Source organism: Triticum dicoccoides, chromosome 1B, assembly GCF_002162155.2.
Source record: "Triticum dicoccoides isolate Atlit2015 ecotype Zavitan chromosome 1B, WEW_v2.0, whole genome shotgun sequence".
Lineage (NCBI taxonomy): Eukaryota > Viridiplantae > Streptophyta > Magnoliopsida > Poales > Poaceae > Triticum > Triticum dicoccoides.
The window spans coordinates 548007940-548033621 of NC_041381.1; the positions used below are offsets into that span (position 1 = coordinate 548007940).

Genomic DNA, 25682 nt, shown 5'->3' on the forward strand with positions numbered 1-25682 from the left:
CCGCAATTTAAAATAGTTACACCACATGATTGACCTGTAAGTAGTTGTATACAGGCCCGACAGTACTATTGCTATACCTTCTTGATCCATGGAACTTATGTTTTGGGCCGCTGCTTGGGGCTGCCGAGTGTGACGAGTTCTCTGAGCGTCATGAGGCGATCCCTCCCAGCGTTCTCGGTTTAGCCCTAGGTACGCGCAATTCACCCAATGAACCGAGACCTTGATCTAATCCGGCGTTGGCAGGAGACTATAGAAGGTCCTTTAGAAGGTTATTGTTGCCTTGACAACCGTCACACTGGCTGACTCCGATCTTCCCTGCCGCCCAATTGCAGCAATCGACGGCTTGCTTGTATTCTTCATTAGTACAACCTCCAGGAACCCATGTACAAGCTCCCCGCCTTGGCCTGCATTTTTAGGAATTGATCATTACTTTACTTTTTTCGATATTGATTGTTACTTCCTACCCATGAAAATAAATTGATCTTGTATATTCTCTTCTTCTCAACTACGCTTGATAATTGTTACACAGTTGTCTTATTACGTGGATGTGTAGATGATAGAACTTGGAGGCAGAGACTTTGCTTGGAAACTCAATGGACGTTCAGAGAATGTGATCCTAGGAGAAACTAAGCTGTATAGTCCTTACCGCCAAAGCTCCTCTCCGAGTTGCTAGTTGGCGCATGCCCGCACCGGACCTCAAGAACCTGCAGAACAAAAACAGGGGAAGATGAGGTAGGAGGTAGCACGAACTAAGAGGGAGCAGTGGCCGGTGACCAGATCGGTGCCACCTACGAGCCCAGCGGCGGCGGGCTCTGGGAGACCACGAGCTCAGGCCCACTCCCTCCTCAACGTCGAGGGAAAAGTAGCTCCGGAAGGATGCTTCGAAGTTGCCGGCTTCGGCGGCCTCGGATCATCGCAAGTGGCAAGTTCTGGACGGTAACCGAGCGGCATCGGTGGTGGCGGACTGCAGCTCTCCAGTCATTTTTTTCGCGTCGGCGCTGAAAAATCGCTCTAGTCGCATCCCCAGGATGCCGAATTCCGCCGGATCGGTCCATTTTTGCGTCCGGCGATCGCAGGCCGAACCCGATGCACTGGGGGTGCTCGGTGGCTCCAGCACAAGGAAAAAGCGCTCCTGGGGTCACATTGTCGGGCGAAAAGTCAAGTCACCCATCCAGACTCGCCTCTGACCTCCGCGCTCGGCCGCCACCCTACGCCACCCTGCCGATCCCGGCGCCGTCCACCACCCACTACAGCTAGGTAGATCATTTTTCGCCGGGAAAAAGAAGGGGTTTCACCGAGGCAGCCGCACCTTTTTCGGCGTTCCGGCCGCGTAGGGCCTGTACACCGGCGGGTTTGTGCCCACCTCGCCTGCAAGGTGTTCAGTGATTTGCCCAGCCCGGCGATGGACTCCGAAGATGAGGAGGCGCTCGCGGGATTGCTAGAGGAGGAAGCCTAAGCCGACATCCATGAACAGAAGCATCTCATGCTGCTCGTCACCCTCGCCGTCCTGCTCGCGAGCAGTGAAAAGCCGCGGTGAGGTGGCTCGGCGCCTGGGCGGGTGAAAGCAAAGAACCGGTATCGTCTGGAAGGCTACTGCATGCTCTAGTCGGACTACTTCGCCGATGCTCCATTGCACGGTGAGAAAACATTTCGGCGCCGTTATCAGATGAGCCGAAAGCTTTTCCTTAGGATTGTGAATTCCATCCGGGAGTTCGACAGCTACTTCAAGTGCAAGATGGATTGCACTGGCACACTTGGATTTACCTCGATCCAGAAGTGCATGACAGCTATGAGGATGCTTGCATACAGAGCTCCCGGTGATTCACTCGACGACTATGGGCGCATGGCCGAGTCCACCACCATTGAGTGTTTCTACAAATTCTGCAGGGCAGTGGTGGCAGTTTTTGGACCGCAGTACTTGCGAACACCCACTGCTCGGATCCTAGCACAGAATGCAGCAAGAGGATTTACTGGGATGCTTGTAAGGATCAACTGCATGCATTGGAAACGGAAGAACTGTCCATTTGCTTGGCAGGGGTTGTACAAAGGCGCCAAAGGCGGTTGCAGTGTGGTACTTGAGACAGTGGCCACACAGGACCTATGGATTTGGCACTCTTTTTTTGGGACGCCAGGAACTCACAATGACATCAACGTCATGCAGTGCTCCTTAGTCTTTGCCAAGCTTGTTGAAGGTCATTCTCCTCTGGTGAACTCCTAGGTCAATGGGCGGCAGTACAACAAGGGGTACTATCTAGCTGATGGCATATATCCGAGACGGTCGACATTTGTGAAGACCATCTCAAACCCTATGCCAGGAGGCAAGAACGCCTGGTTGGGGAAGGTTCAGGAGGCTTGTAGGAAGGATGTCGAGCGGGCATTTGGTGTGCTCCAATCTCGATTTGTTGTTTTCCAGTTCCCTGCTCAGATCTGGTCGAAAGATCAAATGTGGGAGATCATGACTTGCCGTGTCATCTTGCATAACATGATCATTGAAAGCGAACAGGAAGAGCCAGTGTTTGACACTGAACCATATTACAGGCAGGGTCCTCTTGCCCAAGTTGATCACCAACTACCGGCAAACTAGACTGACTACCTCAATATGCGTCAGGAGATCCAAGACCCACAGGTGCATCATGAACTGCAACACGATCTGGTGGAGCACCTATGGAGGCTTAAGGGTGAGTCCGGGGCGACGCAGGAATGACGTGTGATGACACTTGAGTTTTTATTTGTTAAACTATATAATTTGTATTGAACTATTTGATTTATGTGTTGAAACACTGAAAGTGCGTTAAGTCGACTAGAGGGGGGGTGAATGGGCGATTTTTACAAATTCGTCACTGAGGAATTTTAGGGTGAGGAAATTCCGAAGTCAAGAACTACAAGCAGCGGAATAAGTACTAAGGTATAAGCATAACAGAGCAATAGCATAGTCATCATGATGAAATGAAGGACAAACACAGAGTACAAAAAGCGTAAACACGGGATAAGCAGGTTGAAGACAATGTGACTGAAGAAATTGGATTCAGGAAATATAGAAAGTCTTCAGTCAAAGTCTTCAAGCAGTATGATCAGGTTCATCAACACATGAATGAGGAAATGGAAGGGTTGAGGAATAGAACCAGTAGGCTTGGTGAAGACAATGATTTGGTAGACCAGTTCCAACTGTTGTGATAGTTGTACGTCTGGTTGGAGCGGCTGAGTATTTAAACTCGAGGACACACAGTCCCGGACACACAGTCCTCGCCGTATTCTCCTTGAGCTAAGATCACACAGACCTCGCCCAACACTCGTGGTAAGTCTTCACAGGTGACTTCCAAACCTTCACATACTTGGTCACTCGGGGATCCACAATTCCTCTTGGATGCTCAGACCATGACGCCTAGCTGTCTAGAGGATACACAGTCCTCAAAGGTAACAAGTGTCGGTTCCACACAGGAAGAATTTCTTCAGTGATGCTCAATCACTTTGGGTTTGGGATTTGGGTTTTCCTCACTTGATGATTTTAACTCAAAGTCCTCGGAGGATGGGATGCTCTCAATTGACAAGTGTCAGTTTCTCTCCGAGCAGCGAACCAGCTACTGGTTGTAGGGGGCGGCTATTTATAGCCTAGGGAGCAGCCTGGCATGATAAGACATAAATGCCCTTAAAGGATATGACCGTTAGGTGGTAGGATATTTTGGACACCTGGCGCGTAGCACAGCAACGGTCGGATTTGAGGTTCTAATTCCCCAGGGCTATCATGTTCCTCACTGTGTAGGCAATCCACACTGGTGAATTCCTAACTCCTCAGTCAAAACAAATTCCTCAGAGACCAAAAGATCTTCGTCTCTGTCACTGAAGAAATTGACTGAACTGATATGAGATTTCCTGTGGCTTCACTCGATATGAGATTTCCTATGGCATCACTTGGAAATTAGTTTCCTTAATATTACCTGGACCCCCTTTAACAGTACGGTGTTTCCTATGACTCAAGAAGGAGAAAACGAAACTATGAAAACAAAAGTCTTCACACTTCATAGTCCTCGCATGAATATCCAAGTCTTCAAGGTCACACCAATTTCTTCGCTTTCAAAGTCTTCAGGAGAACCAAAGTCTTCAGCCGAAGACATTCATTTTTAGGGGTCGACATTCACTGTAAATATCAAACTCCTCATCGACTTATAGAGCCTGTGTACACTCACAAACATATTAGTCCCTTAACCTATAAGTCTTCCATACACCAAAATCACTAAGGTGCACTAGATGCACTTACAATCTCCCCCTTTTTGGTGATTGATGACAATATAGGTTAAGTTTTCAACGGGGATAAACATATGAATTGGAAGTGCTCGATATTGAGGAATTTGATTGCAATATATAGAAGAACTCCCCCTGAAGATGTGCATAGTGAGGAATTTGCTTTTGAAGCAATGCACATTTGAAAAGTAGAATCATGGAGATCTCCCCTATATCTTGTAATTCATACACGCATTAACATATCGAAGGAAGGATTTGAAATGCATGATGAAATATGGTGACTGAAGTAATTCAGCATGCGTGCATAACATATATGAGGAAATAGCATGCAGAAAAACAAAGCAAAAGTATCAGGTCACCACCGGACTTAAGTTTACAACTCAATCAACAAACACTTTAGAAGAGCGAGAGTTGCAACTTAACAAAAAAATGCCCATATAGATAGATCCGTTTGAAGACTAACTCAAACTTCTCCCCCTTTGTCATCAAATGACCAAAAGGGACAAAAAATGAGGACTAACGCCCCTGAAGAATTTCATCACGAGGTTGATGAAGGAGCGCCAGCATTGCTGGGGTCGGTTGTTGGAGTAGGGCCTGCCGCGGTGTCGTCCAAGTCTTCATTTTCATCGGTCTCGCGCGATGAAGAATATGAGCTGGGCACCAAAGGAGGAACTTCGACCTTCTTGAATTTCTTCACCAGAGGCTTAGACCAGCGGAAGTCCTGCTTGAAGCCCATCTGCTTGAGATCTTCATCACCGTAGAGATGAGTCAGAACAGCCCAGGTGCGGTCAAAGACTTCATGGAGGTAGTAGTAGTTCTTCTTCACTGAATTGTATGTAGCAGTCATGTTGTGAAGAATTGAACCAAACTGACGCTTGAACCATTTATGATTGCGATCGACCTTCTGATGAAGACTGAGGAGAAGCTCACGATCAGTCATCACCCTTGGAGCTGTGGCTTGAGGACTTTGCTTTGAGGCATTGGCGGCATAATCATGAGTGGCAGAGTCATCATTGGTGGAGCATGAGGCAGCTTTGCAGAACTGTCGATCCAATGGATGAATGCCCTCATCAATAATTGAAGTGGCCTTGCCCTTTTCATCAGCTGAGGAAAATGTCCGCTTGAGGACCTCAATAGGGGGCAAGTAACTGCCATGGTTGAGTTTGTCAGACTTGTAGTTGAGTGAAGACCTTGATCTGAGGAATCTCATAATCCAGGGAGCATAAGACTTCAATTCAAAGGGAGACAGTGCAACGTTTGCCAGAGTCCTCATGAAGAAGTCATGGTAGTTTACTGGAATACCATGCATTATGTTGAATAGCAAATTCTTCATGATGCCAACAACTTCTTCATCATTTGAGTCATGGCCTTTGATAGGACTCAGTGTCTTGGTCACAATGCGATAGACAGTCCGAGGCACATACAGCAATTCCTTCATGAGGAATTTGGTCCTTGAGGCTTGACCGGGCTTCAGTGGCTTCATCAACACTTGCATGAAATGATCAGCGAGCTCAGGTTCATGATAGATAAGACGAGCACCTTCAAGGGGAGGACTGTGTCGGATATTGGGTTCTGGCAAAACCCTTAAGGTTCGAACTCTGGGGTGCGCACGAAGATCTTCTCCCTACCGAAACACAACCACAACCTCGCCGCGATTCTAAGCTAGCACGATGAACAACACAAGAGACACGAGGTTTATATTGGTTCAGGCCACCGTTGTGGTGTAATACCCTAATCCAGTGTGTGGTGTGGTGGATTGCCTCGTGGGCTGGTGATGAACAGTTCAGAGGAAGAACAACCTCGCGAGAGGTGTTCTTGTGGTGGTGTGCTCGAGGAGGAATCGATCCGTCTCTAGATGAGATGAGATGCCTTCCTACTGTGGTGGCTAGCTCTATTTATAGAGGACCTGGTCCTCTTCCCAAATATTGAGTGGGAAGGGAGCCAACAACGGCCATTTTGAAAGGGGACAACTAGTACAAGCTATCCTGACTAAAGGTGGTCTTCGACTTCCAAGGGCACTGGTGATGACGCCGTCTTGGCCTCCACGGTGACCTATGTCCTGCCGCTCTGCTGGCCTTGGTCTCATTACACTAATATGGAAACCTTTGCCTGATGCCCCGGTACTCCACGCCTACGCTTGCCCCCTTTGCATCAAAGAGGAAATGAGGACACTGTGCAGGCTGGCGCCCACCTGGTCTTGATCGTCATGGCTTCCATCATGAGCACCTCGCAAGGCACCCCTTGCCTTGATCTTTTCACCTCCTTGTGAGCCTGCCTGGTGAGGCCGCCCCTAAGGAGGCCTTGTGTCGTCCGTCCCGCGAGGCTTGGCCCCTCGCGAGGGTCTTGAGCTTGGGTTGATGAAGACGAGCCGTACTGGGCCACTGGATGATCCACGCTGCAGGCCGCAGGCAAGCAAGTCTGGGGACCCCCGTTCCCAGAACGCCGATAGTAGCCCCTGGGCCCAAGGTGTGCTCGGACTTGGCTTAGCGCTGAAGCCAAAGGGAAAGTGCGGAGCGCCGCGGGCCCCAACACCCTGTGGCCTTGGTTGCCGTGTGGCGACTGATTGGACGTGGGCATCTTCGCTTCCCCACGCTGCCTCGACAAACTGCCTGAATTGATGAGTCCCTGCTGCATTCAAAAAGAGTCATCATTACCTGCAATCATGGAGGTCGATGGTTGGCCTCCCTGAGACTATAAGTGGGGGGGGGGCAAAGCCCCCGTTGCACATCTCTTCTTGTTCTGCCTGCTTCTTCTCCATTGCTCCACATCCATTCTCGACGCCAATGGCACCAATCTGCAGGTTCTCAGCCGCAGAGAAAGGAAAGACCCCACGTTAGGGGCCTGACCTACTTCCGCCGAAGAAACGGCCGGTCCCATGCCGTCGCGACGAGGTTGCAAGGCCGGAGATGACGAGGCCCTGGTACGAGCGGCCGCCTCCAGGGTTCCCGCTACCCCTGTACGCCTGAATCAAGGGCCCTCGAGAAAGATATGACGAGCAGCGTCGCCCGCGCCGTAGGCGAGGTCGACGAGCAAAGGTGGCGCGCGCTGTCGCTCCGGGAATCCACGCCGCGGGCTCCTCTCGTGAGCTCGTGCTTCACGTCGTGATGCCTCCCAGCACCTGGATTCGCTTCCCTTCATTCTTCGCTGCAAAGATGCCGCCGAGGGGGCCTCTTGAGCTTTGGATGCAGCACGCCGACTGCAGTGCTCCGGCGACCGGAGCGGAGGTTGAAGTCGTCACTCCGGGCAAGGTCTTCATGACCCGAGGCTGGGGCGAGGTCGCTCGGGTATGCCGAACATGGGGTGCCCTCATGATTCATTTTGAATACAATGGCGCCTCCTTGATGCTCTTCAAGGTCTTCGATGCAGAGGCCGCCGCCTGGAGTACTGCCCCAGGGGAGGCAGCTGAGACATTGACGTGGCAGGGGCCAGGCCTGCCATCCGCTTCCCCAACGGTTCCTCCGGCGGCAGCGGTGATGCTTGGGAGTCCAGCGACTCTCCTGAGCTTTTCGTCGAGTGGCTCCCTGAATTCGTCAGATGTGAATAGCGCTTCACTTCCGACGGCTTCCTCCCCGCTCCCTGCGGACGACGCCGAGGTGGAGTCCCAAAAGGGAACTAACCAGGAGGAGGTGGTCCTGGAGGCGCCCCAAGGCGACCTCCCGGACTCCAGGCCCAAAGGGGGCAAAGCCCCGGAGGGATCTAAGTCCGGCCCCGGGCTGGACACTGCTCCGGAACCATCAACAGTTCCAGAGTCCGACAGGCGGCGCCTTCATAAGAAGGGCAAGCCTACGCCGTCGGCGACCTCCGTCCATCCGGAGGCGCCGGACAATTTGCTGGAGGCGCTTAACGGCGCCTCCATCGATGAGGAACACCGCACTATTATGAGTGCGGTGATTCAAAAGGTTCAGTCCGCCAAAAGCGGGCTGACAGGAGCCTGTACATGTCTGGTAACAGGCTTTGAGGTATGTGTTCAAAACATATAAAAATGTTACCACATAGACAGTAGCCCCTGATGCTCGGTTCGGCGTTCGGAAAAGAAAAGCCGAGCTGAGGATCTAAAAAGATATACGCAGGAGTCTAATAAAAATATGTCGATATGGGAATGCAGGCTACGCTGCTGACCTCTGCCGCACTGACTGCGGAGGTCAATGCATTGAAGGGAAGCCTCGAGCGGTCCGAGAGCGAGCTCGGTCGTGCCAAGAAGCAGCTCGAGGACAAGGAGGGTATGTAATACCGTATGTAAATGTATATAGAGATACTTGGTTCCAAATAATGACAGGACCAACTTAAATGTTGCAGGGGCCATGGTCGAGGTGGCGACCCTGAAGGAGGCGGTCTCCAAGGCCGAAAACAGTGCGGCCCTGGAGCGCGCCGAGCGAGAGAAGCAGGAGGCACGGGTGGCGGAGGTGTGGCAAGAGCTCCAGGCTCTCCTGGAAAAACACGAGAGTTTGGAGCGTGACTCGAAGACTCGAGAGTCTGAGCTTGCATTGGCGCTTGAGGGTGCCAAAAATGCTAAGGCCGAAGCCCAGAAGGCCCTCCAGGAGATCGAGGCAATGAAGAAAATAGCGGCGGTAAGGCATTTTTTATGCAAAGCAAGAATATAAAAGTTAATTATCTGCTACTTACCCGAATCCGGAGCTCTCCAGGAGCGTTCGCCGATCTGCCCCGTAGTGTGTCTGATGCCGCCGCATACTACCGAGCCGAAGAGGGGAGCTCGACGGAAAAAGTGTTCTGGTCTCAGTATGCTGAGGCCGAACATCCGGTGCCCCTGAGCGACCAGCTGAAGCAGCTGGTCGAGCTCCACAAGGTGGCCGAACAGGCCATGAAGGGCCTCATAGCTCGGCTGTGGCCTGGAGAAGCCATGCCTGGGAGCTACTTCGGTCTGGTGCGGCGGCTGATGGACGCGTGTCCGTGGATTGAGGTCGTCAAGCGCTCCGTCTGTATTGAAGGTGCCCGTCGGGCCCTTGCCCGTGCTAAAGTGCACTGGGGCAAGCTGGTTGCTGAGAAGCTTTTGACGGATGCGCCCCCGCCGGGCAAGGAGTATCGCACGCCCGAGATGTATTATAAGGGCGTCCTAAAGGGTGCTCGCCGTATAGCGGACGAATGCACTAAAGATGTAATTTTTGAGTAGGCTCGCATCTGTTGTCCTGTACGCTGAAAACTTTGTTCATATGCGCTAAGCAACGCTTGTTAATTTAAAATATTACCTTCTGTGCGGCCGTTTATCAAATCTGAGAGATGCAAGTCGTCGGCTTCGACCCCCATGCCACGAGTGCTGGGGTGTTCGGGATAAACCTGAGCACTCTTGTTCCCATTCTTGGGTCCATCTAGAGAGGCGCTCAGCACAACGAACCAGGCCATCGGACTTATAATGCTTTATCACTCTCACTTAACCATAGAATTCTATAATTTTAAATTTCGGCGAAGCCCCTAGTATTCGGAAGACCGAGTTCGGGGCGCTATCCACGCCTAGGCCGGATAAGTTCGGTTCCTCGCTCTAAGCGGCATAAGTCTTTAAGGACTCGAAAGACCTCACGAACAGCGACCGGTCTCTCGTACTATCATGACGGTCAGTTTTAGCTTTCTCTACTGAGGTGTTAACCCAGCTCAACTGGGGCACAACCGTAGTAGTTCTCCCAGCGCTACCTTCGCCAACATTGCGGAACGTAAGGTACCAAAACATGGGAGCCGGGCAAACCCAACTATTGACCAAAGACATGATTCGGAGCCGATGCATATAGTGTTATAAGTTCGGGGTGCCACACTCATAAGAGTGTTCGATCTTCTCACACCATGTTATGGGGTGCTTTAGCCCCTGGTGTATTGTCCGTACCAAAGTGTACGGTTGCATAATGTCATGACTGAACATATATATAAAAAGGAATACAATAATAGATGGAAGCTATGTATTGTTTATTATTAAAAAATTGCTGCTATGAAAGCAGAACGATACAAATAGTGCGATAAGCAAGGGATGGGATTATTTGACATGTCCCCCTCCAGGGGAAAGCTGCGGGATTTTAAGTAAAATAGGTAGTAAGCTCGTTATAGAGACCACCTGGACATTTGACGCGGCTTGTCCTCACCCTGGCTATTGCATCGTGTGTTCTGCGAGTGTATTGCCGGACAGGCCTTCTGAGTATTTGGGTCCTGAAAGTATATATAAAAAAAGGAAAACGACCGAATAGGGAGCCCCTAAGTGCGGTTGAGCCGCATTCTGGGCGTGCCGTAGTTGTGCCCCTCCCCTTATGCCCATGGTAGTTACAAAGCGTAATTATGTACGCATGGTACCGATAGCACCATCTGACGAGGGCTGGGGTTGGGGCCGCACTGCTATGCTTGCTCAGATCGTGCCAGCGGGCTCTGTTGTAGGTTGCTTCGGGCGTGCTTGACGTTGTCCGGACGTTTAATACCCGGATTGGAGAGCTGTCTTGAGAGGCTGCTCTGTACTTCCGCCGCCAGGGCCGCTGTGTGCTCCTCCGTTCGGAGAGAGCGTTCGGTGTTTCCATTTACCGTAATGACTCCGCGAGGGCCTGGCATCTTGAGCTTGAGATATGCGTAGTGCGGCACCACATTGAACTTTGCAAATGCAGTTCGTCTGAGCAGGGCATGATAGCCGCTGCGGAATGGGACTATGTCGAAGATTAACTCTTCGCTTCAGAAATTATCCGGGGATCCGAAGACCACTTCGAGTGTAACTGAGCCTGTACAGCTGGCTTCTACACCCGGTATGACACCTTTAAAGGTTGTCTTTATGGGTTTGATCCTTGAGGGATCTATACCCATTTTTCGCACTGTATCCTGATAAAGCAGGTTCAGGCTGCTGCCGCCATCCATGAGGACTCTGGTGAGGTGAAATCCATCAATGATTGGGTCTAGGACCAATGTGGCGAATCCGCCATGATGGATGCTGGTGGGGTGGTCCCTTCGATCAAATGTGATCGGGCAGGAGGACCATGGGTTCAACTTTGGGGCGACTGGCTCCAACGCATAGACGTCCTTGAGAGCGCGCTTCCGCTCCCTCTTGGGGATATGGGTTGCGTATATCATGTTCACCGTCTACTCTTGCGGGGGGAATCCCTTCTGTCCTCTGTTGTTCTGCGGCCGGGGCTCCTCCTCGTTATCGCTACGCAGCCCCTTGTCTCTGGTTTCGGCACTTAACTTGCCTGCCTGCTTGAACACCCAACAATCCCTGTTGGTGTGGTTGGCTGGTTGTTCGGGGGTGCCGTGTATCTGGCACGAGCGGTCAAGTATCTGGTCTAAGTTGGATGGGCCCGGAGGGTTTCTTTTGAATGGCTTCTTCCACTGACCGGGTTTGGAGCCTTTGAATCCGGCGTTGACTGCCGTATCCTCAGTATTATCGCCGTTAATGTGGCGTTTGTGCTTGTTGCGACGTGACCTGCCATTGTTGTCCTTGTTATCCGAATTACCAGGGCTCTTGGTTATGTTATTGCTACGAGCTAGCCAGCTGTCTTCGCCCGCGCAGAAGCGGGCCATGAGTGTCGTGAGGGCTGCCATAGATTTCGGCTTTTCCTGTCCTAGGTGCCGGGCAAGACATTCGTCTCGGATGTTGTGCCTGAAGGCAGCAAGGGCCTCGGTGTCCGGACAGTCGACTATTTGATTTTTCTTGGTTAGGAACCGTGTCCAGAATTGCCTGGTCGATTCCTCTGGTTGCTGGATTATGTGGCTTAGGTCATCGGCGTCTGGTGGTCGCACGTAAGTGCCCTGGAAGTTGTCAAGGAATGCGGATTCCAGGTCCTCCCAGCAACTAATTGACTCTGCTGGCAGGCTGTTAAGCCAATGTCGAGTTGGTCCTTTAAGCTTGAGCGGGAGGTATTTGATGGCGTGTAGATCATCACCACGGGCCATGTGGATATGAAGGAGGTAATCCTCGATCCATACAGCGGGATCAGTTGTGCTGTCATATGATTCAATGTTTACGGGCTTGAAACCCTCGGGGATTTGATGATCCATTACTTCGTCTGTGAAGCATAGTGGGTGTGCGGCGCCCCTATACTGGGCTATATCGCGGCGCAACTCGGATGAGCTTGGTCTGTTGTATTCGGCCTGGCCGTATTTATCATATTCAGTGTGACGGTTATCATCACGTGATGTGGGGCGCCCACGCGATCCGTAGATCGATCTTGTTTGCCTTGCCTTGTCCTCCAGTATGTCTCGCAGGTCTGTTGCGTCTCCCCGTACTCTGTTATGTTTTGAGCGATGCCGGGGTGCGGCTTGGGTCGAGGGCCCGAAGGTCTCTCTGTCGCGGCCACGGGGTGGCTGATCGGGCGCATCGTACGCTGGTAATGTAGGTCTAGTTGCTTTCTCCTCAAGTTGGGGTAGCAGCCTGCGCTTTGGGTAGCTCTTGGAGGGGCGCTCGAGTTTATACTCTTCGGCCGCCAGGACTTTGGTCCATCTGTCGGCTAGCAAGTCTTGGTCAGCTCTAAGCTGCTGCTGTTTTTTCTTTTCACTGTGTGCCGTGGCTATAAGCCTGCGTTTGAAACACTCTTGTTCGACAGGATCCTCTGGCACGACGAATTCATCGTCGTCGAGGCTTGCCTCGTCTTCGGAGGGAGGCATATAGTTGTTGTCCTCAACCTCTCTGTCGGCCGCTCTCTCATGAGGGCTGGCTCCTTCATCCTCCTGCATTGAATTCTGCTGTAGGGGCTTATCTTCGGCACTGTCCGATGTGTTGTTATCTCCGGTGCCGGATTCGCCGTTCTTGCTTTGGCGGGATCTAGAGCGGCGCCGCTGACGTCGGCGCTTGGGTTGCTTCTTGGGGGGGTCATCCTCCGTTTTTTCCTCGCCATCCCCTGCTTTGGGGGTGTCCACCATGTATATGTCATATGACGAGGTGGCTTTCCAGTTCCCTATAGGTGCTGGTTCTTGGTCGTCTCCTTCATCGGCGTCCATACTGTCAATGTCTTCGGAGTCGAAGTCGAGCATGTCGGTTAGATCGTCGATAGTGGCTATAAAGTGGGTGGTGGGTGGGTTTCAAATTTCTTCGTCGTCCGTATCCCAACCCTGCTGACCATAATCTGGCCAGGGCTCTCCTGACAAAGAGAGAGACTTTAGGGAGTTCAGGATATCGCCAAAGGGTGGGTGCTGAAAGACGTCCGCGGCGGTGAACTCCATGATTGGAGCCCAATCGGGTTCGATCGGAAGGGGTGCGGAAGATTCGGAGTCCGACACCTTGGAGTCACGGGCCTTGCAAAGGACTAGGCTGGTATTCAGCTCTATCGCCGTAGAGATTGCGGCTCCTGGGGCGGCGTCCAACCGTCCGTCCCTGGTTAGCGTAGTCGGCTCCGAACTAATGGTCAGACCGGACTCCTGAGCGGCACTCTGGGCGCTGTCCGGCGGCAGAGCTAGGTCATGCCCATCGAGACAGTGCGGCGCGCTCGGCCGTGGCTCGAATCCGTCGAAGATCAAGTCCCCGCGAATGTCGGTCGTGTAGTTTAAGCTTCCAAACCTGACCTGATGGCCAGGGGCGTAGCTTTCGATCTGCTCCAGGTGGCCAAACGAGTTGGCCCGCAGTGCAAAGCCGCCGAATACGAAGATCTGTCCGGGGAGAAAAGTCTCGCCCCGGACTGCGTCATGGTTGATGATCGAAGAAGCCATCGGGCCTAAAGGCGACGACACAGAGGAACTCTCAATGAAAGCACCAATGTCGGTGTCAAAACCGGCGGATCTCGGGTAGGGGGTCCCGAACTGTGCGTCTAGGCAGATGGTAACAGGAGACAAGGGACACGATGTTTTTACCCAGGTTCGGGCCCTCTCGGTGGAGGTAAAACCCTACTCCTGCTTGATTAATATTGACGGTATGGGTATTACAAGAGTTGATCTACCACGAGATCAGAGAGGCTAAACCCTAGAAGTTAGCCTATGGTATGATTGTTGTTCGTCCTACGGACTAAAACTCTTCGGTTTATATAGACACCGGAGAGGGCTAGGGTTACACAGAGTCGGTTACAATGGGAGGAGATCTTCATATCGTATCGCCAAGCTTGCCTTCCACACCAAGGAAAGTCCCTATCCGGACACGGGACGGAGTCTTCAATCTTGTATCTTCATAGTCCAGGAGTCTGGCCAAAGGTCATAGTCTGGCCATCCGGACACCCCCTAATCCGGGACTCCCTCAGTGCCCCTGACCCTTCTCATCCTAACGACATGTGTCACCCACGTACAGTGTGGTGGAGATCGTGTAAGATCGTGGATGAATAGATAACTCTTATCGTGGGAAGTGTAACGGGTTGAGCGGCAAAAGCCGAAAATTTAGATAGGAATATTTTAAAGTTTCGTTCAAATTTCTTCAGCTGACAAGGACATAGTGAAGATTTTGAACAGGTTTCAAATAGAATGCACATGAAGAATTTGTGAACATACTGGGTTGAGTTTAGCATAGAGGGGGAAAGGGTCCGATCACATTCACTTAGCAAAAAAATCAACTTGAAGAATTAGCAATAAGTGAATGCTGTAGAGGACATAAACTCAAGTATATATATAGTCAATGAGGAACAACAATGGAAAGAGTGAAGACAATGCAAAGTTGAAGAATTTGAAAAACTGAGGAATTTCAAAAACGAAGAAAAACTCAAATTGAAGATTTTCAACTTTGGTTGGTAGCGTAACCCACCGTATAAGAATGATGATTTCAGACACCGCGTACAATTGTCGTAGGGTTCTGATAATCAAATTCTTCATTAATTTCTTCACACTTAGAGGGTTAGTCTTCATTGATTGAAGAAAAATGTTACTTCGTGTGTTGCACATCTAAGTCATCAAGTTTGCATAAGTGTTAGGATGTGTGTCCTTTTCAAAGAACATTCAAAGATTCTAAGATATTCAGCTCACACCGCAACTTGCTAAATCTCTTCTCATCGAAGGGATTTGTGAAGATATCGGCCAGCTGGTCTTCAGTGTTTGCATGGTCGATGGAGATGTCGCCCTTCAACCCATGGTCACGAAGAAAATGATGATGAATCTGGATGTGCTTTGTCTTTGAGTGCTGAACTGGGTTGTGTGCAATCTTGATAGCACTCTCATTGTCGCAGTAGAGTGACACATTCTTCACATTGATGCCATAGTCCTTGAGGGTTTGCTTCATCCATAGCAATTGAGCATAGCATGATCTAGCAGCAATGTACTCAGCTTCAGCTGTAGAGAGTGATGCGCAGTTCTGCTTCTTCGAGGACCAACATACCAAGGATCGTCCAAGGAAATGACATGTGCCTAACATTGACTTATGGTCCACCCGATCAGCAGCATAGTCAGAGTCTGAATATCCAATGAGATCAAAGGAAGATCCCCTGGGATACCATAATCCAAGTGTTGGTGTGTGAGCTAGATATCGAAGAATATGCTTCACAACCTTATGGTGTGATTCCTTTGGTGTAGCTTGAAATCGAGCACACATGCAAACACTAAGCATAATATCCGGCCTAGATGCACATAGGTACAATAAAGAGCCAATCATGGAGTGGGATACCTTTTGATCGAAGTCTTTACCATTTTCATCAGTGCATAGATGACCATTTGTGGGCATAGGGATTTTGACGCCTTTGCAATCTTGCATGCTGGATTTCCTCAATACATCCTTGAGGTATTTCTCCTGAGATATGAATATGCCATTGTATTGTTGACGAATTTGAAGACCTAAGAAGAATTTCAATTCTCCCATCATAGACATTTGATATTCTTAACTCATCATATAGGCAAATTCGTCACTGTAACGTTAGTTAGTACAACCAAAGATAATATCATCAACATATATTTGGCACATGAATAATTCATCATCATATGCTTTGGTGAAAAGAGTTGGATCAAGTGAACCGGGTTTGACGACTTTCTTCATGAGGAATTCCTTCAGTGTGTCATACCACGCCCGAGGTGCTTGCTTGAGGCCATAAAGGGCCTTGTTGAGTCTGTAGACGTGATCTGGAAATTTTGGATCCTCAAAACCTGGTGGTTGAGCAACATATACTTCTTCCTCAAGCTTACCATTGAGGAATGCACTTTTCACATCCATTTGATGTAAGATGATATTATGATGGTTAGCGTAAGCAAGCAATATGCAAATAGCCTCAAGTCTAGCAACAGGTGCAAAAGTTTCATCAAAATAAATTCCTTCAACCTGTGTGTAGCCTTGAGCTACAAGACGAGCCTTATTCCTCACCACAAGGCCATTTTCATCTTGTTTGTTGCGGTAGATCCATTTGGTACCTATGATGTTGTGCTTGCGTGGGTCTGGTCGCTTGACAAGCTCCCACACATTGTTGAGCTCGAATTGATGCAATTCATCTTGCATGGATTGAATCCACTCAGATTCCATGAATGCTTCATCAACTTTCGTGGGTTCTATGATAGAGACAAGCGCAAAATGCCCACAAAAGTTAGATAAGTGTGAAGCTTTTGAGCATGTGAGAGGACCTGGTGCGTTGATGTCATCGATGATCTTCTCGATCTGCACTTCGTTTGCAAAGCGAGGATGTGCGGGTTGACGACTTTGCTTAGGCCCAGAAATTTCTTCAGGACCAGTTTCTTCAGTAGCACCAGTGTGATTTTCTTCACAATCCGGAATGACTTCTTCAGCAGATTCTTCGGTAGGGATGATATCCTTAGTAGCTTTGAACTTGATGGATTCCTCAGGTGACATTTCATCTAGCACAGGAGGTAGGTGCTCTCTTTGCGAGCCATTAGTTTCATCGAACCGCACATCTACAGTCTCAACAATCTTGTGATGATTGATGTTGAAGACTCTGTAGGTGTGTGAGTCCTTTCTGTAACCAAGAATAAAACCCTCATGTGCTTTCGGTGCAAATTTAGAGTGATGGTGAGGATCTCTAATCCAGCATTTAGCACCGAAGACCTTGAAATAACTTAGATTGGGTTTCTTGTTAGTGAGGAGTTCATATGAGGTCTTTTTGAAGAATTTGTGAAGATATACCCTGTTGACGATATGGCACGCAGTATCAATGGCTTCAGGACAAAAATGCTGAGGTGTCTTGTATTCATCAAGCATGGTGCAAGCCATCTCAACAAGAGTTCTGTTCTTGCGCTCCACGACGCCATTCTGCTGAGGAGTATAGGGAGTAGATAACTCGTGAGTAATACCAAGTATATCAAGATATTCATCGAGGTCGGTGTTCTTGAACTCCATTCCATTATCACTCCTGATATGCTTGATCTGCACACCGAAGTTAGTAGTAGCTCTTGTGGAAAATCGTCTGAAGACTTCTTGCACTTCATTTTTGTAAGTGATGATATGCACCCATGTGTAACGAGAATAGTCATCACCTATGACAAAGCCATATAGTGATGCAGAACTAGAGAACATGGCATAATGAGTAGGGCCAAAGAGATCCATATGAAGTAATTCAAAGGGACGAGAAGTGGTCATGATAGTCTTCGAGGGATGCTCGGCTCTGGTGATCTTTCCACCCTCACAAGCCCCACAAAGATGATCTTTGAGGAATTTGACACCCTCGATGCCAATGACATGTTTCTTCTTCGCGAGTGTATGCAAGTTCCTCATCCCAGCATGACCAAGTCGTCGATGCCACAACCAACATTCCGAAGCTTTTGCAAGTAGACATGTGGCAGGATGTGGTCCTGCAGAGAAATCAACAATATACAAGTCTCCTTTCCTAAAGCCTTCGAAGACTTTAAAATTGTCAGATTCCATCAGCACAATGCAACAATATTTGCCAAAGGCGACAACCATATTGAGATCACAAAGCATTGAGACGGACATGAGGTTGAATCCTAAGGACTCGACAAGCATGACTTTGTCCATGTGTCTATCCTTTGAGATTGCAACCTTAACTAGACCCAATACCTTGCTTTTGCCTTTGTCGGCGTAGGTGATATGCTTCGGATGAGATGGTGACAAATCAGTGTCCATCAACAAGTTCCTGTCACCGGTCATGTGATTTGTACATCCACTATCGAGGACCCACTCAGTACCTTTAGGTTGTTCATCCTGTAGATGAATTAGTGCAACTTACGAACCCATATACTTCATCAGTGAAGAATATGATATCAATTTCATCAATAGTAATAGACATAGTAATATGAGGATGTGAGAAATGAGTGATTCATTTCTTCATGATTAGCATGCGTCCATTCAAGCACATTCAGGTCTCAAGAAATTTCTTCAGACGATCAAGTTTGTCTGGAGACCTGACCCTGCATAAGAGATTAGTTCTTTTTCTTCACCACCCACATCTGGAGGGGTGGCAAAGAATTCATCATTCTGCAAGCTCCATAAGAAAAAGATGGCATTGAAGCCAGTGCACTTCGTTTCATAGAAGAGTGGTTAGGATAAGCATATGAATAAGCAGAGAAATTTTTCAAGGACTTATGAGCATAATGGTTTGAAAAATAATGCATATATTCATGGCCTTTAGACTTTCCTTGCGAAACAGAAGTGTTAGCATGGTGATGTTCATATGAGGATTTTGATCCATGTGAGGAATTTGGTCCATATGAGGACTTGGATCCATATGAGTAATTTGATCTGGGGTTCCTATTCTTCATGGGTGGTGTCATGATGACATTCACCTGAAGATTTCCAAGGCACCTTTTAGGAACCTAGATTTTCTTCATAGGGGGACCGTTCCTGCAGTTAGTTCCAACATATCGAGTGAATACTTCACCATTCTGATTCTTAAACAGTTTATAGTTGGAGTCAAATGACTCATCAGAGGAATATGAAGAATCACAAGTAAAGCCAAATAGAGTGCATGGATCTATAGGAGGTCCTCTCGTAGCAACCCATGAGGTTTTGGGATACTGCTCAGGTTTCCAGTAGGTCCCATCAGCATTGAGTTTCCTCTCAAAGGCAATTACCTCTTTCCTCGGGTTCCTGATCAAGATCTGCTTTTTGAGGACATTACATAGAGTCTGGTGCCTTTGAGGCTTTTGTTAATGCCTGTCACATACAATTCCTTTAGCCCTGCATTATCGTCAGTGATACTTGTGGTATACTCGGACGAGGAATTCGTGACCACGGAGACAATTGAAGAATTTCCAGCAATAGAAGCATTTGAACATTCAAGTGATGAATTAGCAGACTCACTCTCAATGCATTTCAGACATGGTGGAATAAATTCTTCCTGAGCGGAACTGATCTGTTGAGCAAGCAATGAATCGTTTTCCTTCTGAAGATCTTCATAACTCACTTTTAACTTCTCAAGATCTTGCTTTCTCTGAAGAAATTCATAAGAAAGCTTCTCATGATCAGTTAAGAGAGTGTTATGCTGATTTTGAAGGTTGTCAATCTTAGACTGAAGTTTTTGAAGACTATCAGTCAAAGCCTTAGTAGGATTCAATTCCTCACCCAACATATCATCGCTTTCATCAAGCATGTTTTGAACTTTTCAAGAGCTCTTTGTTGTTTAGTGGCAAGGGAAGCAAGTTTGACATAGCTAGGTCCAAATTAATCACCCAATCCATCATCCCTAGATTCGGAAAGGTAGCATTCAGTTACCTTGGCACCCTTTGCCATAAGGCATGGTGCAGTGGATGATGATTCAGGTGCGAAAGTCATCTCCTTGAGTGATTCATTGAAATCCTCAAACCATGGGTCATGATGAGTACGATGACCTTCGTAAACTTCAGAGAGTCAGTCCCAGATAAGCTTCGCATGGTTGAGATGCATGATGTTCCTGAACTGATTTTGGGACAAACAGGAGTAGATACATCCTTCGCCGTGAGGTTGAGTAGAGTGTACTTGCGAATATCATCGGCCTCCGCCATCTTTCATAGATGGGTAAGACCAATCTCAATGACAGTCCACAGTTCACTGTTCATCGCCATGAGTTGCTTCTTCATCATGGCCTTCCACTTGGGATACTCATGACCGTCAAAGATGGGGCAAGACACTTTCTTCATTCCTGCAGTCGACATAACTAAAACTCCAGGCGGTTAAACCAAAATCACACAGAACAAGGGAGTACCTTGCTCTGATACCAATTGAAAGTGCGTTAAGTCGACTAGAGGGGGGTGAATAGGCGATTTTTACAAATTCATCACTGAGGAATTTTAGGGTGAGGAAATTCCTAAGTCAAGAACTACAAGCAGCAGAATAAGTACTTAGGTATAAGCATAACAGAGCAATAGCATAGTCATCATGATGAAATGAAGGACAGACACAGAGTACAAAAAGTGTAAACACGGGATAAGCAGGTTGAAGACAATGTGACTGAAGAAATTGGATTCAGGAAATATAGAAAGTCTTCAGTCAAAGTCTTCAAGCAGTATGATCAGGTTCATCAACACATGAATGAGGAAATGGAAGGGTTGAGGAATAGAACTAGTAGGCTTGGTGAAGACAATGATTTGGTAGACTAGTTCAAACTGTTGTGATAGTTGTACGTCTGGTTGGAGCAGCTGAGTATTTAAACTCGAGGACACACAGTCCTGGACACACAGTCCTCGCCGTATTCTCCTTGAGCTAAGATCACACAGACCTCACCCAACACTCGTGGTAAGTCTTCACAGGTGACTTCCAAACCTTCACATACTTGGTCACTCGGGGATCCACAATTCCTCTTGGATGCTCAGACCATGACTCCTAGCCATCTAGAGGATACACAGTCCTCAAAGGTAATAAGTGTCGGTTCCACACAGGAAGAATTTCTTCAATGATGCTCAATCACTTTGGGTTTGGGATTTGGGTTTTCCTCACTTGATGATTTTAACTCAAAGTCCTCGGAGGATGGGATGCTCTCAATTGACAAGTGTCAGTTTCTCTCGGAGCAGCCAACCAGCTACTGGTTGTAGGGGGCGGCTATTTATAGCCTAGGGAGCAGCCTGACATGATAAGACATAAATGCCCTTAAAGGATATGACCGTTAGGTGGTAGGATATTTTGGACACCTGGCGTGTAGCACAGCAACGGTCGGATTTGAGGTTCTAATTCCTCGGGGCTATCATGTTCCCCACTGTGTAGGCAATCTGCACTAGCGAATCCCTAACTCCTCAGTCAGAACAAATTCCTTAGAGACCAGAAGATCTTCGTCTCTGTCACTGAAGAAATTGACTAAACTGATATGAGATTTCCAATGGCTTCACTCGAAAGGATTGGGTAGGTGTAGGATTTGAGATAAGCATCGCTTGGAAATTAGTTTCCTTAGTATTACCTCAACCCCCTTTAATAGTACGGTGTTTCCTATGACTCAAGAAGGAGAAAATGAAACTACAAAATCAGAAGTCTTCACACTTCATAATCCTCGCATGAATATCCAAGTCTTCAAGGTCACACCAATTTATTAGCTTTCAAAGTCTTCAGCCAAAGACATTCATTTTTAGGGGTCGACATTCACTGTAAATATCAAACTTCTCATCGACTTATAGAGCCTGTGTGCACTCACAAACATATTAGTCCCTTAACCTATAAGTCTTCAATACATCAAAATCACTAAGGGGCACTAGATGCACTTACAAACACGCCAAACCATGCCGAACTATGTGACGAACTAATTGATTTCTATTTGTATGCGAAAATTCACGCCGAAACACGCCGAACCGCGCCGAATATGGGCCGATTCACGCAGATATCGGGCCGTTTTTGGACACTATTGGGCCGAACACTGGGTCAAAATCGATGCCTGGGGGTGACCTGGGGGCGACGGCTGGGTGCCCAACCGCCCCAGCGCCGAGTTTACCGCCGGCTCACCCCCAGGCCGCTCTTTTTCGGAGCCCTGGGGGCCGAACGGCTGGAGATGCTCTAAGATTGGAAGAGGAGGTGGGCGACATCGGATTCGGTGGCGAGATTGTGGCATAGACCAGATCGGAAGGGGTAGGTCCAGGGGAGCCGGTTGGTGTGGGTTCGTTCGGGAGCGAGAGGAGTAAATAGCATAAAACTACTAGTTTATAGGCTAGGGTTCCAAAAAGGTAAACGTTTCGAGCCAGGGCACCGGCCAAACACTCCACCGGCCTCGCATGCGTTGTTGGTTTCTTTTGCGATCCAGCGCGCCCACTAGCACCGCGTCATATATGTGGCCCCCGCAAACCACTTTAATCTCTCCCTTATCCTCTTCACGGACGGATCCTCCACTAGATCCAATCGATCCCCTTCCTCTCGCTCGCCATTCCCAGACCACCCTCACCTTGATTTCTTTCCAACGAATCCGCCCCCCCAGCGGCAGTTCTACTACTATGGTGGGATGGTGCATCAGTCGCAGGTTGTTTCTATGGTGGGGAGCTGACGGATGTAATGTGACCCGTGGAAACGGTGGCGGTGTGGACATAAAAAGCTGCTAGCGACGACCCGTGGCGACAATGTCTTCCCAGGAGCACCATGAGGTGCTGCGAGCAGCGTCGGCATTTGGTGTGCATTGGTGACCAGGGAGCAACCGCGTGCTATAGGTGATGGAACCGGCCACCGCATGATGCTAGAACCAGCTACCATCGATGCTGGAACCAGTCGCCACTAGTGATGGAACCGTTGGGTGAGGAGCTGCAACCAGGTGTGGACCGATGACGCTCGGGTTGCGCCCGTCGAGTGAGAAGCTGCAACTAGAGGAAGGGATGTTGGAATTGGCAATTTCGGATGCTGGAACCAGCGACTTGTTTTGCTGGCTCCAACGGGCGATGAGGAATCATTTTTTGCTGGAACCGTGTGTTTGTTTTGCTGGGACCGGCCAGAAATTTTGTTGTGATCCAGAGATGGTGAGCCATTGTTTTTTTCTGGAACTAGATAATTTTTTGCTAGAATCATACATCTATTTTGCTGGAACCATGTTTTTTGGGTTGCTTTGACTCGGTGCAATTTGTGTAATGCGGAGCCATGTTTTTATTTTTTGCTGGAAACATGCCTTCTTTTGGCTGGAACCTTGCATGTTCTTTGCTACAAGCAAGCGACATCGGGATCGTTGGGCTGCTACCGACGAGTTGACCGGAGATGCAGCAGAAGTATGCGGGGGAGACCGGAGTAGGTGGGGAGGAGAATGGGTTGTGAGCGAGGTGGGCGGTGGAGCGGAGCCGTCATTTTTACCAAGTTGCGTGTGTGGACTTTTTTAATCAAGGGGACTAATCATGTGGCTTGTGCATACTAAATCATGTGGCTGCTAGGCGACCGGCCGAAAGTTGGGCCGGTGCGCCGGCGCCTAGCATTGCCCTTCCAAAAAACTACCACTTTTTAATTTTTCTCAGAAAACTACCAAACGAGCGGTCAACTGTTTCAAAAAACCCAAACCCGAAGTGACTAGCGATTTAACCATTTTCCTGACGTATTGGGCCCATCGATCAGGGCACCTGGCCGCGCGCACTCACGGCACAGCCGTTGACGGCTGTTAGCCCACCAGTCCGGTCGGAACCAAAGTAGGCGGTCGGGCCGCACTCTCTCTCAGTCTCCCCATCCTCTCCCCCGCACTGACCTGGGTGGGCGATGCCAGCGGCATAGCCAAATCCCGTCGGTGTCGAGCTATTGAGCCAAGGCGTCACCGGCCAGGAGGGCGGTGGACATTCAGAGGTGGACAAATGGCTAGGCAGCTCGAGCTTCCCCGTGCAGTGGTCGCAGCAGCCATCACCGCCCGCGGCTCAGGTAGATCCGGCGAGCTCAGATCCGGCAGTCCGCGCGGCTAGGGCAGTGGCAAAGTGCATCCACGTGGATCCAGATGGCGGCCATAGATGGGCATCGTCCTTTGGTGGAGTGAGGTAAGAAACTTTTGTGCCCTTCATACGTTTAGTTCAAATTAGAACTAGGGTTAGTACTTGTTTGTTCTTGGCATGGTACTGTATTTTATTGATTATGTCACTGTAGAAGAAAGTGCATTTGGTTAGTTCATTTGGTCAGTGCATTCACTGAAATTATAAGAATGTTCAGTGCATTTGGTCCTTCACTAAGTTTCAGTGACTTAAAAAATAATTGTTTGTAAATTTAATCCTATAGCTTAGATGATGAGACTTGGGACATGAGGCTACATTTTCAAGGAACAAATAATATGGAGAGAAAGTATTCAGTTTCTTCAGATATCAGTTATCTGACCATATTAGCATTGGTTGAGTTGGAGGGCTATGGAATGGATGCTTTTCTAACTTATGTAAAGGAAGAGGGAAGGGGGTGGAGGGGGTGGAGGCCCTGGATAGTTAGGAGGCATTAGAGGAAATGCTTGACTTATTTGTTGATAAGAAGGTATTGAACATCATTGTCAGAAAAGCTACTGATCCAAGCCCAGCAGATGTTAATATGGATCACATCATGCTTGAGGAACAGATCCCTATTGATCATGTTGGTGAACCTATTGTTTACAGAGTTTCACAAGAAGGTGTGTTGTACCCTGCCTCTAATGCTAGTTTGCCAGCAGTAACCCCTGATGATCCCTACTTGAACACACAACAAAGAAGCAATTTGAACAAGGGGAAAACAGTTGTGGAAGAAGAAGATGTAGAAGAAGAAGCAGATGACGAAGAATAAGATGGCAGGTCCTAAGTATTGTGAAGCATACATTGCAAGTCCAGGCATATGGCAAGTCACAAGTAGCTCTGAAAACACATATTGTGTTAATTTGAACAAAGAGACCTGTGACTGTAGGAGGTGGGACATGAGAGTTGTGCCCTGCAGTCATGCCATTGCTGCAATGCAAAAAGTGAAGATACATCCTGAAGACTATGTGAATGCTTTCTTCAAGAAACTCATGTATTGTGAAACATATAAGCAGATAGTATTCCCTCTGTCAGGTCCCGACCTTTGGCCTCATACACCCGGTGATGATATTTCTCCACCTATTTTTAGAGAAAAGAAAGGTAAAAAACAAACTGCCAGGAGGAAAGGCATGTTTGAGGTGCCAGCTAAAAAGGATACTTCTAGGATTGGTACAGTGACATGCAGCAACTGCAAGAAGCAAGGGCACAGGATCAACAATTGTGGTGACCCACTGAAACCTAAGTTCCAGATGAGGATGAACACTACAAAAAAAGACACATCCGTGACATTTTGGGCCGAACGGAAATTTTTTCTGTCATACATATGACACTTCTATGACGATAATTGTGACAAAACCCGGTATCATCATAGATGTGGTGGGCTCCTACTTCTATGACAAAAAATCATGACAGAAAATGGGCTTTTCGTCCTGGGCGGGACGGAGACGCAGATGCATGACATTCTTTGGGCCGTCCATGACGGAAAAAACCGTGGTAGAAGCGAGGGCGAGGAAAATTTCGGGGAGTTCCCAGTTACGGTGGGAGGTCGGGGGCCGAGCGATGCGCGTTTCTCTCGTACACGTACGCACGTGTGTGCGAGGCGTTAGCTCTAACTGAACCCGAGCGAGGCGTTGGGCTCTAACTAAACCCGAGCGATTGCACTGCAGGCTACGTGTTACTGAACCCAAGCGATCAATCGATGGCTGTTAACTAAAACCGATCTAGCGATTCCTTCGCTACTGCTGCTAACTGAAGCCGATCGATGCTGCCTTTGGGATGAACAGTGAGCGTTGCGGGGG

General features: G+C 48.7%; 1 protein-coding gene across 1 annotated transcript in view; it reads right to left on the reverse strand.

Annotated features, from left to right (window-relative positions):
* Positions 1-261: 261 nt before the first annotated feature.
* Positions 262-25682, reverse strand: part of LOC119350582 — a 39026-nt gene continuing 13605 nt past the window's right edge. Inside the window, exons 4-5 of the mRNA XM_037618338.1 lie at positions 647-704; positions 262-404 (exon numbers count right to left, since the gene is read on the reverse strand). Coding sequence (XP_037474235.1) covers positions 262-404; positions 647-704 — 201 coding nt within the window. The remainder of the gene's footprint in view (positions 405-646; positions 705-25682) is intronic.